Genomic DNA, 14,962 nt, shown 5'->3' on the forward strand with positions numbered 1-14,962 from the left:
CAACCATACATCTACATTCCTGGATCAATTTTGTCACTGACATCCTCCACAACTGCCACCACCAGATCCAACGAAAACACTCCGTCATCGTCGTCTTCATCGCCACCAGCAGCAACACCAAGCAGCCACCACCATCGCCACCTCCATGCCACTAACACCAACACAAACAACATCCAAACCTAATTTCTAGCGCGCATGAGAAGATGCATCACCTAGAACCATTGTTGCAAAAAGCAAAATCTTCATGCCGGGCGCTGCTATCGCAAACTGCAGCATAATGCTGTTGTGATAGCCTGAAAATCAGGAAAGTTAGCTAGAGCATCGTCGGTAGAAAGTCGTTGCTGTAAAAATCCGGAGAATGAGATGGAGAGTGTTGCCTTAGATAGAAGGTGTTAGATATTTTTCATCATTTTGCATGTGTTCAATTTTTTGTCTTGCGAATGATTTGCCGCCCAGATTAGTGTTTGTCGCTGTCCATCTGTTCATTTTTAACAGTCACTTCCAATAGACGTACTCAAGGATTTCAAGGGATACACCTATTCAAACAGTTGCCTCAGTTTCTATAAATTCTGGACGAATTCTCATTTGCAAACATATTAAAAACAATTTATTCTTCCTTCTTTCTCTTGGCATCAATCAATTATTTTCGAGTGTCTTCTTGGTTTGATCAAATAATCACAATTTGAATCAAACGACTCCATTGTATCCTGAGAGAGATTTTCTATCATACCCCAGTTGTGACTTTGTTGAATATGGGAGAAATATCTCTTAAAAGATAACGTTTTTTCGTGCCTTGGAGTTCATTAACGTATTCAGATTTCCCTACATTTTATCAACAGAAGGTAGAGAGAGGAGAATATAGAGAGTAAAAAAGAGAAGAAAATGAGAAAGATCTAGGGTTTTGAAATCTGCTTGGGGTGGATGGTGTGGTGGTATATAAATTAATGTAATTTTATAACAATAATGTAATATAATTATTATAATTTAAAATTTTGATTATCATCTGATTTTTGATAAAAAAAAATAAATTACAAATCTTAATTTTGAAATGGAAAGTTTAAAATTCTGATAGGCTGTAATTTCCATATATCGATATTAGTGACGTTACTAATAGTAATCTTGATAAGAAAATTCTCTTATCTAAAAATTTCCAAATCTATGACAAACCAACCCATGAAATTTTCATGTAACATACTTTCATGACAAAGTTCATCAAACCTAAAAATGTTCTTATTGATAATCTCTTTATTTTCATACCTTTGATCACGTAATTATATTTTTTCTAAAATAAATTTTTTTTTTTAGGGGAGTATGATTTTATTTTTCAAAGAATTCACTCTCTCTTTCTCTTTCTCATCTACCCACTAATTAAAAAAAAACAAACATAACATTTTATAGGTTGAAAATTAAATTAGCCATACACATTTAAATAACAATTTTCATTCAAATAAGTTACTCGCAATCAAACGCATCCTTAGTAATCCAGTGGTGCAAATGACAGGAGTGAGATAGTTTCAACCTTGCTGACAGCCACAGTGTGAGCATTCAATTTCTGAGATATGGAATTGGACTCTTTGTAGGCATCAGTATACGAGCAAACTCTTGTTCCCTGACCCGCTGGAACACATCTCGTGATTTACCTCCTTCAAGATACTCCATTAATGAGACGGTGAGAGTTGTCAAGATTGGGGTGAACTTTTTTAGATGTAATGAAAATAGAAGTATTTTAATCAATCACGATGAATGTACTAACTCTGTATAAGACGACGAAAATAGATCGAACAGATATCCATTTTTCCAAATATTTGTGTGGTTTAGTTAAATAGAAAGCACCCTCTTCCTTCACCAAACACCAATTTGCAGAGAGATATGGCCTTGCCTTTCTCTCCCTCTTCTTCCTTTCCAATAATTGCATCCCAAAAATCCACTCATCCCAACACCACCAAATTCCATATTACTGAAAGACCCATTAATATTTTCACAGAAAACGCCTTAAAATTCACATATTCCATTCCCAAAATCACCAATTCGACCTTCCTCAACAAAGCCTCCCAAGAGCAAGAAAACACCAGTGTTGCCTCAGAATCCCAAACCCAGGAAAACCCTCCTGAGGATAACCGGGTCGAGAAAGATCAGAGTGAGGGAATATCAGAATTGGGTATGGAAATCAAGAAGGCAATGAAGGAGAGGGAGCAAAAGGAACCTGATTTCTTGAGTGGGGTGGCAGAGGAAATTAGGGAAATTGAGTGGCCTGGTTTTAGTAAAGTGTTGGGAACTACTGGAATTGTTTTGGGGGTGATGGCAGGGTCGAGTGTCGTTTTGTTAACTGTTAATGCCGTTTTGGCTGAGCTTTCGGATCGGGTTTTTGCTGGAAAGGGTATACAGGATTTCTTCGGGTGATGATAGAGGAGTTGTGATCTGCTGGGAGAGGGTATGCCCTCTTGACCTGCACCTGCCACTTGTTAAAGAAGCATTTGACTGCTTGAATTTTTGTTACATAGTTTCTTATTTTTAACTTGTATTCCTCTCTGTCATTTCTTCTATGGTTTTTGAGGAATTTTGGAATGGCATCTTCGAAAGTGAAAAATAGCTTTTAGTTATATATTGTATGTGAAAAACTAAAAATGGTCAAGTCCAAATTGACACTAAATCAATTGAAACAAATTAAACAAATGAAATAATGCCAGCTGAACATTTTTTTTGATACCTTTTTTGACGTTCCTCTAAGTGCAAAAAATCTAAAGAGCGATGTGATGGTATTGATCAAAATTAATGGTGTAGATATGGTCACACGAAAGAGTTTAAATCTTGATGTCAAATGCAATGTACATGTAACATGGTTAAAACAAACGATACATTTGACATATATTTTAAAATGTCAAATATTATTTCTAGTAGTGAGAAATTACTTTTAGGCCATGTTTGATTGGTCTTGAATTCCATGGAAAATGAAAAATGAATTCTATTTTTCAACTTTTTTTATATTTGATAAAACATTTTTTTCATGAAATTTAATTTTGTCTTGAAAATTGTGATTTTCTTGGTTTTCCTTGAAAACCATATGGATAAGAATTGGTTTTCCAACTCACTGTCCATGTTTTTTTTTTTTTTTTTTGCCATGAAAATAAATTTTAAAAATTATTGTAAAAAAAATATTTTTCTTTAATGAACAATTTTCATGCAAAACAAAGCCAAACGAATACCAAAAGATAGATGATTTTCTTGAATTTTTTTTGTTGGCATTGGAAACAAATTTAATTCCCAATATCAATAAATTTTATCCATTTAATTGATAATTTTCATGTAAAACAAAACCAAATGAACACTAAAAAACACTTTTATTTTAACATTTTTCAGGTAAAAAATTATATCAATCAAACGCAATAATTTATAATTTCTAGAAAAATAATTTCTAAGCAATTCAATTCCTTGAAATTCGTTTTCAATTCAATTTAATTTCATATTTACAATTAAATAGACCCTTGAACATATTTATATAGTTGTTTAGAAGTATATGTTTGGTTAAAATAGCTTTTAGATGAAACTGACTTAACGCAACTTCACCGAAAAGTTCTTCTACAAACAAAAACTCTGGTAGACGGACCTCAAAATTGACCACTTCTCTGCTAAATCAACACAGCAAACACAGTAAAGAAAGTGCAACGCGGTAGGAAGGAGAACGGAAAAAAGGTTAGCAAAGTCGCGCATTTAGGAAACAGGGTGTGGGTGAAGATGGAGTTCAGAGAAGGACATCGTAAAGAGAATTTCTGGATATTTGAAAAAACAATATTAGTTGATCATCAAAGTTTAAAAGGCCAACCTCCCAATATAAGCAAACAAGTGTCCAAGTTAGGCTACCAGAATTCATAAAAAAACCAACTCCCAAGATACAGCACAGAGTTCGATCAGTTTTAACATCTAACCAACGAAAGCATATCAAGTTTACACCAAAGGCAACAAAGCATTCAAAGTTGTTAATTATGAATAAAAAAAGCTGGCACGAGAAAGGGCTTAATAGGAAAAATATCTACTCACTAACACTCGCAGGACCAACAAGGACTCCCTGTGCATTTCCTTCCTTCTTACCACTCTCATCTTTCATTTCACCATCAGTTTTTTTAATTCTAATTTTGTATTTGGCCTCGAATTCAGCGACCTCCTTTTTCTTCTTCTCCAAGGCCTCGTTGAGTCGATTTATTACCTCTTCAATCCCCTCCTTGTTTCGCTGGACAGCTGGCAAAACTTCTTTAATGGTTCTTTCCACGAGGACACCTCCAATCATCCGGTAGCAACGCCTCGACGGATCAAGAGGTTTAATTGCGTTGATCACGAGTGAATGCTCACTAACCTCCATCTCAAGTTCAGTAATTTTGGAGTAAATTTGGTTGATCTCAGCCCTCATGGCACCATAGATGTTGGCGACGGCTTGCTCGTTCATTGGTTCCTTACCATCACCTTCAGCTTTCGCCATGATACTAATATGAATAGGAAAACAAACTTTGGTCAAACTATGACTCATGTTCTTCTGTAATTTCTACATCTCAAACAGTTGAAAATGCTTTATGCAAATCACATAATAGGTCTCACAGCCCGTCGAATTGTGTCAGGCGGGAAACAGAAAGAATATTCAGTAGATTTCTTTCCGGTGAGAACTAGATACGACCCATATTGTCATGTGTTTCAGGATGCCATTTGATCCGGGTGGACGGGAACCAACCCAGATCAATTGGCTCCCCAACGACAATAATTGGCATAAAAGGAAATAAATAAAATACAGACACGTGATAGGCTCTCTGTCAAAAATTAATCCTTTTCCGACAACAACTTAAGCTAAAAATGCTAGAAGCAGAACATAAAAGGAAAATGAAATACACAGAACTGAGAAGCTATCAATCAATGTCCATCCTTCTCTGATGAAAAGTCCAGCTAGAGATACCTTACAATAGCGACAAGCTCCATCTTCAAGATGCATCATATTACCACAAACAAGAAAAACTAAGCCTTGTTCCCACTGGATTAGGGGTTCACAACTGAATCATTTTTCTCTACTCCCTTCAGTTCATTGTTATAGACCAACTAGAAGTTCGAAATAATTAAATCCTAACTTACTTCAAAGACACTTTCAAAGTTATATTTACTTACACCAGTAAGTGTGAAATAACAAGGTAAACAGAAAAAATAAAATAAAATAAATTTAACACAACATTGTTCCCATTTGATTTGTGGTTGGCAACTGAATCATTTTTGTCCACTCCTGAAGTTCATCATTAGACCAACTAGGAGTTCAAAATAATTATATCCTAAGCACTTTCAAAATTTTGTTTACTAAAACCAGTAAAAGTGACATAACAAGGTAAACAAAAAACAAGTAACACTTGCATACATTGCCCAGAATTATTTTAATTGACAGCACCAACATGCCGCACTGCAACTGAAACCCCATAGCTTGAACTAGCCCAAACATTTACCAACCATAAACAGAGGGGAAGGCATATGAGAGAAATAAATAGTGGGTGATTGTTGAACAAAAAGACCCTAAAATTCATAGATCGGTTGAATGCAAAAATTCAGTATCCACCAGTTTCCTCAAGATTTACATCCCAGACAAAAAGATTTTTTTCAGTTCAATACTAGAAGGCATAGCAGTTTGTTACCAATATCCATGAATATATCTAAAGATTACACTAATTAGCTAAGAATATTTCATTTCTATAGGAATCCATTCATGTTCCCCTGCCCTCGAAGTCCCAATGCCTCGAGGGAAAGAGACACAATAAACTAACACCTTCAGTTTGCGTGAAACCCAGATAAACAAAAAATGCACAAACTGGAAATAATACACACATATACAGGTGCAGGTATGTGTTGGTGGGTCATGTATGACAATTCTACTAGAAATCAGTTATTACACGTAGTTTTAGGATTCAAATATTATTCGTAACTAGGATTGCCAGTATTTCATTAATTTTGTTATTTAGTTGATAAGGTAGGTTATCAGTTTTCTAATTATATTAAGAGTTTCTTATATAAGAATTCTTAAATTTTGAGGAGACTCAATTGTAAATGAATCTCTCCTTCCATTCCAATGCTTATATAAGAAGAGGACTGTCTGTACTTGTATTATGTTCAAATTATTTTAGATAGTACTCTTTAGCCTTTTCTAGTTTTTACAAGATTAAACTTCAATTGCTACAATAGTGAGATAATATGCCATCCTTAGATATTACACCGTTTACAAACCTTGATTACTAAAAATAGTCAAAAGACTAAAAATTCAACAACAAACATCGTCTATAATTCAAACGAAGCTTAAATCACTATATTTTGTTTTGCATAAATGCAAAAACTGAGCGCAATCATAAAACATTCACGATACATAAAAACCCAAGTACACCAAAAAAAGGACAAACCTTTTGAAACTAACATCTACAAACTAACATTGTATAAATTCAGGGACACAGGAATATTATGTAAAAGCATAAACCCTAACTCTTTCAAATATGTATTTGCTAATTTCTCCCAGTGTTGTGTCGGTATTGAAAAGATCAATCAAAATTGAACTGACCTTAGTAATCAGAGGGTTCTAAGTGAGAGAGGCAGCCGATTGAGCGAGAGTAGAGAAACGATTGACTGAAGAGGTCAGGAAGAGGTGAGGGGAAGAGAAGGGAAGAAAGGAGACTGAGAGGCTTTTATACTTCTATTATTTGTCTTGGATCCCACCTCAAATATTTCCTAATAAATAAATTTTGAAATTAAAGATACTTTTAGAAATTTAGCCCCTTCTGAGCTTCATTCTTCTGAGAAAATATATTTTTAAATAATATTTTAACATTATTTTAATTACATGTTTTTTAATAAAATAATATTAAATACAAATTTAAAATTTTTCTTATTTTATAACTATATATTTTTTATCAATATATTATTCAAAAATACATTTTTATAAAACGAAAGGACTCAAACAAGGGTTTAATTTAAGGAAAAAAAGTAAGAAGCAAAAGTTCCAAAATAATTTGTATAGAAGAAATACAAGGAATTTGCCTGAGCTTTGACAGCTCGGTGTACAACCCTCTCGCAAAAGAAGGGGGTAGACATCCAATAAAAAAATCACGACCCCTCTCTTGTGAGAGGGACTGTATACCAAGCTATGTACAAGTAGCAGGACCAAAAATACAAAGGCCGTGCTCACTATAAGCGGGCCATCAAATTTGTTTGAAGACCTTAAAAAACCGGGCCCAACATGAGCTAACACAAATTTGGGCTTCTTAGAATTAGAGATAAAACATCTCTCAATCTTGACTCCGAGAATCCTAGCTTATTTGTTTTTCCAACCATGCTACTTATACAATATTTTTACAATCTTAATTAACAACATACACTTGACAACATTATCTTCATCTATTTTAGAAATTATTTTTCAAATCAATGGTCCAAATCTTGACAACATCAATTTTGTCAATCACAATTATCAACAATAATTATACAAATAGCTTTATTCTTGTTTCTCACCCTTAAATTGATGCCTTGTTTGCATCCGTACCGAAGAATAGTTTTATCAAGTCCTTGTTTGAATCCCATTTTAGAAAAATATACATTTTGAAATGGTGATTTTTTTAAAAAAAAAATTTTGGAGAATATATGATCAAAAAATAAGGAAAAATTTTCAATATACGTGTAAAATTAGTTCATTGAGGAATGTTTGGTTGAAAATGAATTTTGAAAAAATGGAAACCAATAGAATTCTGTATTTATTAATATGTAAATATAAAACAACCGTTATTAATTTATCAAATAAAGGCTAGTGATTGTAACAAACATCATGTTTTTGTGTGCAAGGTAATGTATAAACTTTACGCTGCAAAGTAGCCATGCCCGGCTCAAGGCCGGGATTTAAATATGCTCATAGACGGGGGACGGCGCCTCCATTTCCATAGTTCCAGGTCACATCGGTCACAATTTCTTGGTCACAAATAACAAAATTGTTGGTCATATGCACTAAACATCCAACCTTGATACTGATCGACCACTAATTTTTGGTCACAGACGCCCAAATAGTTGGTCACGGATGTCTAATTATTGGTCACAAACCCCCACCCATCACTACCACTGCAACCACCATCGCCATCATCATCAACAGCAATACAACAATAGTTGGACACTACCGCATCCAGAACCACCATCATCTCACCAAGATGAGCACCACCGTCTCCTGCCACCACCATCATTAGCATCACCGTACCCGTAACACCACGACGCCCACAACACACCACCACCGCACATCGCACCGCCCACAGCACAACACAACACCAAAACCACCACCACCACCACCATCTCCTCTATCTCCATTTACATCACACCCAACCACCATCCCCACTAAGAATCCATAAACCGGCCACCACCACCATTACCACAGCACACTATCACCGCATGCGCAACCATCACCTCAAAAAGCAACAAAAAAGGTCCAAAAATCACAAGAAAAACCATTGCACAGCGCAGCAAAATCATGGTAGAAACCTCCGCTTGCGCAACCACCACCCCAAAAATGCAAGAAAAAATGTCGAAAAATCACAAGAAAAACCTTTGCCCGCTCAACTAGCCATGACAACGCCGCGCAACGCCGCTATGAGAGCTCACTTCGATGCTCATAGCTTTGATTGGCGGTGTGGCTTCGATCGGCAAGATTGCTCATATCGCCAACTGCGATGGCGCCACACTGCAGCAACTATGCCGCCGCTCGACCCTTACATCTTCGACGGCGACAACGGCACTCCTCAACGTTGATGGTTATCGACGGAGGGCAGAGACAGAAGAGAAGTCAACGTGAGAACTGAGAAGAGAGAGGGAAGAGAGACAGGATTGAAAATTGAAAATGGAGGAAATTATTATGGTTTTTAATTGAATTGGGGATTAATTATATATAATACCTGATTTTTGTACAAGTAAACTTTAACCCTGAATTTTGAATTTAAAAGTTTAAGTATCTGGATTTATGTAATTTTTCCATTAAAAAATTAATAATTAAAATGAAAAAATCTCCATAAACACAATAGTGTATATAAGAGAAAGGTCTAGAATGTGCAAACGTCCCATTTTTTTACATAGACTGATTGATATGAATAAAATGCACAAATGCAAAATAATATAACGATAAACTAAAAATTAAGGATGTGATAATGAAATTAATAAATATGTAAAAATATAATGCTTCATAGTTTCAAAATCATTTATAAATTTATTTTCAAAATTAATTCCTTGTATAGGTTAAAAATAACTGAGATTTTCAAGTGGATCCAAACTTTAAAAATAGTTCAAATTCAACAAAATATAGTCGGATCCAACTTAAATTGGGTCTAAACCCAAACTGACCAACTGCTAGTTTTCGGATACGAGATATTCATCCTAGTCACTATGGGCGTATTTGCCCAATTGACACATCTGAGGGAATCAATGTTGGACTTATTGGACCCAAATTGGGTTGGATTTAAACAAATAGTTGGGTTGGGTTGATTTGATTTTAGATCAAATTGATCATGTTGAATTTGATTTGGGTTGGATTCAACCCAATCCAACCTACGCTCAACCCTAATTGCTAATATGGGAAAATTTCATATTCAAGTTATTAAGTATCATTCATTTCAAAAATAAGAAACAAAGTTTCAAACATCAAATATTAATTAAATTTTCTCTATAAAATAATTAATTGAAAATATGTTTTATAAATTAAATATATTAAAGTCACAATTTTATATAATTCAGTCATAATTGTCAAACTAATTGGTCACATATTATTTTTCAATCACAAATAAAATTTTTTATAGGTTATAAATTATTTCACGGTCATCAATCAGAAATTTTACAGGTCACAATTTGTTATCAATCACAAATTAAAAAATGTATAGGTTATAATTTATTTATCGATCACAAATCATAAATTGTATAAGACACAACTCCTTACGAGGTCACAATGGTTACAAATTAACAAATTTTTAGGTTACACATTATTTATTGATCTCAATTTAGCTATTTAATTGATCACATATTAACTAATTCATTAGTCACAATCAACCGTATAATTTGTGACACCACTACCTCCAATGCCATAGCCACAAGAACCACCATCAACACCTATCGGTAACAACACAACCAACATAACTACCACCACTACTTTACAACCACCGTGACCTTAGCTACCATTGTCAGCACGACCACCCTCACCTCGGCCATCAACACCACCAACACAACAGCGACGCCACCACCCAAAATCACTTTAAACCACCATAAAACACCACCAACCGCAAAAACTACTTGCAAACACCACTATGACACCGGCTGCAGCAAGATCTGAATCTGTATTTGTTGTCGTGGCCACCAATGCCAAATTTTCTCTCATGAGCAACAACAGCATCTCCAAACCCACCATTACAACGCAATCGACACTGCAATCCACATCTCCACCACACCACTTCTGCCAAATCATCCATCCTCTAAACAACAAACCAAGACATTTCTGCATCATGTATCCAATAAACCCAATTTGAGGACTAGATGGAACCCTAAGCCAGATCTCTTCAATTTGGGGGGAAAAAATGCATTCCAAATACTCCCCGCTGACAATGATCCCACCTGCAGCAGTCTCATTAGAACCTCCTATAAACAACTCCAGATCAACTTCCTTAAACCTAAAACATCAACCATACATCTACATTCCTGGATCAATTTTGTCACTGACATCCTCCACAACTGCCACCACCAGATCCAACGAAAACACTCCGTCATCTTCGTCTTCATCGCCACCAGCAGCAACACCAAGCAGCCACCACCATCGCCACCTCCATGCCACTAACACCAACACAAACAACATCCAAACCTAATTTCTAGCGCGCATGAGAAGATGCATCACCTAGAACCATTGCTGCAAAAAGCAAAATCTTCATGCCGGGCGCTGCTATCGCAAACTGCAGCATAATGCTGTTGCGATAGCCTGAAAATCAGGAAAGTTAGCTAGAGCATCGTCGGTAGAAAGTCGTTGCTGTAAAAATCCGGAGAATGAGATGGAGAGTGTTGCCTTAGATAGAAGGTGTTAGATATTTTTCATCATTTTGCATGTGTTTAATTTTTTGTCTTGCGAATGATTTGCCGCCCAGATTAGTGTTTGTCGCTGTCCATCTGTTCATTTTTAACAGTCACTTCCAATAGACGTACTCAAGGATTTCAAGGGATACACCTATTCAAACAGTTGCCTCAGTTTCTATAAATTCTGGACGAATTCTCATTTGCAAACATATTAAAAACAATTTATTCAGCCACAAGAACCACCATCAACACCTATCGGTAACAACACAACCAACATAACTACCACCACTACTTTACAACCACCGTGACCTTAGCTACCACTGTCAGCACGACCACCCTCACCTCGGCCATCAACACCACCAACACAACAGCGACGCCACCACCCAAAATCACTTTAAACCACCATAAAACACCACCAACCGCAAAATCTACTTGCAAACACCACTACGACACCGGCTGCAGCAAGATCTGAATTTGTATTTGCCGTCGTGGCCACCAATGCCAAATTTTCTCTCATGAGCAACAACAGCGTCTCCAAACCCACCATTACAACGCAATCGACACTGCAATCCACATCTCCACCACACCACTTTTGCCAAATCATCCATCCTCTAAACAACAAACCAAGACATTTCTGCATCATGTATCCAATAAACCCAATTTGAGGACTAGATGGAACCCTAAGCCAGATCTCTTCAATTTGGGGAAAAAAAATGCATTCCAAATACTCCCCGCTGACAATGATCCCACCTGCAGCAGTCTCATTAGAACCTCCTATAAACAACTCCTGATCAACTTCCTTAAACCTAAAACATCAACCATACATCTACATTCCTGGATCAATTTTGTCACTGACATCCTCCACAACTGCCACCACCAGATCCAACGAAAACACTCCGTCATCGTCGTCTTCATCGCCACCAGCAGCAACACCAAGCAGCCACCACCATCGCCACCTCCATGCCACTAACACCAACACAAACAACATCCAAACCTAATTTCTAGCGCACATGAGAAGATGCATCACCTAGAACCATTGTTGCAAAAAGCAAAATCTTCATGCCGGGCGCTGCTATCGCAAACTGCAGCATAATGCTGTTGTGATAGCCTGAAAATCAGGAAAGTTAGCTAGAGCATCGTCGGTAGAAAGTCGTTGCTGTAAAAATCCGGAGAATGAGATGGAGAGTGTTGCCTTAGGTAGAAGGTGTTAGATATTTTTCATCATTTTGCATGTGTTCAATTTTTTGTCTTGCGAATGATTTGCCGCCCAGATTAGTGTTTGTCGCTGTGCATCTGTTCATTTTTAACAGTCACTTCTAATAGATGTACTCAAGGATTTCAAGAGATACACCTATTCAAACAGTTGCCTCGGTTTCTATAAATTCTGGACGAATTCTCGTTTGCAAACACATTAAAAACAATTTATTCTTCCTTCTTTCTCTTGGCATCAATCAATTATTTTCGAGTGTCTTCTTGGTTTGATCAAATAATCACAATTTGAATCAAACGACTCCATTGTATCCTGAGAGAGATTTTCTATCATACCCCAGTTGTGACTTTGTTGAATAGAGGAGAAATATCTCTTAAAAGATAACGTTTTTTCGTGCCTTAGAGTTCATTAACGTATTCAGATTTCCCTACATTTTATCAACAGAAGGTAGAGAGAGGAGAATATAGAGAGTAAAAAAGAGAAGAAAATGAGAAAGATCTAGGGTTTTGAAATCAGCTTGGGGTGGATGGTGTGGTGGTATATAAATTAATGTAATTTTATAACAATAATGTAATATAATTATTATAATTTAAAATTTTGATTATCATCTGATTTTTGATAAAAAAAAATAAATTACAAATCTTAATTTTGAAATGGAAAGCTTAAAATTCTGATAGGCTGTAATTTCCATATATCGATATTAGTGACGTTACTAATAGTAATCTTGATAAGAAAATTCTCTTATCTAAAAATTTCCAGATCTATGACAAACCAACCCATGAAATTTTCATGTAACATACTTTCATGACAAAGTTCATCAAACCTAAAAATGTTCTTATTGATAATCTCTTTATTTTCACGTAATTATATTTTTTCTAAAATAGAAAATATTTTTTTTAGGGGAGTATGATTTTATTTTTCAAAGAATTCACTCTCTCTTTCTCTTTCTCATCTACCCACTAATTAAAAAAAAACAAACATAACATTTTATAGGTTGAAAATTAAATTAGCCATACACATTTAAATAACAATTTTCATTCAAATAAGTTACTCGCAATCAAACGCATCCTTAGTAATCCAGTGGTGCAAATGACAGGAGTGAGATAGTTTCAACCTTGCTGACAGCCACAGTGTGAGCATTCAATTTCTGAGATATGGAATTGGACTCTTTGTAGGTATCAGTATACGAGCAAACTCTTGTTCCCTGACCCACTGGGACACATCTCGCGATTTACCTCCTTCAAGATACTCCATTAACGAAACGGTGAGAGTTGTCAAGGTTGGGGTCAACTTTTTTAGATGTAATGAAAATAGAAGTATTTTAATCAATCACGATGAATGTACTAACTCTGTATAAGACGACGAAAATAGATCGAACAGATATCCATTTTTCCAAATATTTGTGTGGTTTAGTTAAATAGAAAGCACCCTCTTCCTTCACCAAACACCAATTTGCAGAGAGATATGGCCTTGCCTTTCTCTCCCTCTTCTTCCTTTCCAATAATTGCATCCCAAAAATCCACTCATCCCAACACCACCAAATTCCATATTACTGAAAGACCCATTAATATTTTCACAGAAAACGCCTTAAAATTCACATATTCCATTCCCAAAATCACCAATTCGACCTTCCTCAACAAAGCCTCCCAAGAGCAAGAAAACACCAGTGTTGCCTCAGAATCCCAAACCCAGGAAAACCCTCCTGAGGATAACCGGGTCGAGAAAGATCAGAGTGAGGGAATATCAGAATTGGGTATGGAAATCAAGAAGGCAATGAAGGAGAGGGAGCAAAAGGAACCTGATTTCTTGAGTGGGGTGGCAGAGGAAATTAGGGAAATTGAGTGGCCTGGTTTTAGTAAAGTGTTGGGAACTACTGGAATTGTTTTGGGGGTGATGGCAGGGTCGAGTGTCGTTTTGTTAACTGTTAATGCCGTTTTGGCTGAGCTTTCGGATCGGGTTTTTGCTGGAAAGGGTATACAGGATTTCTTCGGGTGATGATAGAGGAGTTGTGATCTGCTGGGAGAGGGTATGCCCTCTTGACCTGCACCTGCCACTTGTTAAAGAAGCATTTGACTGCTTGAATTTTTGTTACATAGTTTCTTATTTTTAACTTGTATTCCTCTCTGTCATTTCTTCTATGGTTTTTGAGGAATTTTGGAATGGCATCGCCTTAGATAGAAGGTGTTAGATATTTTTCATCATTTTGCATGTGTTTAATTTTTTGTCTTGCGAATGATTTGCCGCCCAGATTAGTGTTTGTCGCTGTCCATCTGTTCATTTTTAACAGTCACTTCCAATAGACGTACTCAAGGATTTCAAGGGATACACCTATTCAAACAGTTGCCTCAGTTTCTATAAATTCTGGACGAATTCTCATTTGCAAACATATTAAAAACAATTTATTCTTCCTTCTTTCTCTTGGCATCAATCAGTTATTTTCGAGTGTCTTCTTGGTTTGATCAAATAATCATAATTTGAATCAAACGACTCCATTGTATTCTGAGAGAGATTTTCTATCATACCCCAGTTGTGACTTTGTTGAATATGGGAGAAATATCTCTTAAAAGATAACGTTTTTTCGTGCCTTGGAGTTCATTAACGTATTCAGATTTCCCTACATTTTATCAACAGAAGGTAGAGAGAGGAGAATATAGAGAGTAAAAAAGAGAAGAAAAT

General features: G+C 36.0%; 3 protein-coding genes across 3 annotated transcripts; 2 read left to right on the forward strand and 1 right to left on the reverse strand.

The window, feature by feature from the left end:
* The first annotated feature begins 1,771 nt into the window (after nucleotides 1–1,771).
* LOC111383005 (preprotein translocase subunit SECE1-like) lies at nucleotides 1,772–2,565 on the forward strand. The gene has a single exon (XM_023007051.1). The coding sequence runs from the start codon at nucleotides 1,870–1,872 to the stop codon at nucleotides 2,398–2,400; it is 531 nt and encodes a 176-aa protein (XP_022862819.1). The 5' UTR covers nucleotides 1,772–1,869; the 3' UTR covers nucleotides 2,401–2,565.
* A 1,264-nt stretch (nucleotides 2,566–3,829) lies between these two features.
* On the reverse strand, nucleotides 3,830–6,708 carry LOC111383001 (probable prefoldin subunit 2). Its single transcript, XM_023007045.1, has 2 exons — nucleotides 6,566–6,708; nucleotides 3,830–4,475 (listed from the first exon to the last, which is right to left on the reverse strand). Exon 2 carries the CDS (start codon nucleotides 4,469–4,471, stop codon nucleotides 4,028–4,030), a length of 444 nt encoding a protein of 147 aa, XP_022862813.1. The 5' UTR covers nucleotides 4,472–4,475; nucleotides 6,566–6,708; the 3' UTR covers nucleotides 3,830–4,027.
* A 7,042-nt stretch (nucleotides 6,709–13,750) lies between these two features.
* Nucleotides 13,751–14,281, forward strand: LOC111382994 (preprotein translocase subunit SECE1-like). The gene has a single exon (XM_023007035.1). The coding sequence runs from the start codon at nucleotides 13,751–13,753 to the stop codon at nucleotides 14,279–14,281; it is 531 nt and encodes a 176-aa protein (XP_022862803.1).
* The last annotated feature ends 681 nt before the right edge of the window (nucleotides 14,282–14,962 follow it).

Source organism: Olea europaea, unplaced genomic scaffold, assembly GCF_002742605.1.
Source record: "Olea europaea var. sylvestris unplaced genomic scaffold, O_europaea_v1 scaffold2599, whole genome shotgun sequence".
Classification (NCBI taxonomy): Eukaryota; Viridiplantae; Streptophyta; class Magnoliopsida; order Lamiales; family Oleaceae; genus Olea; species Olea europaea.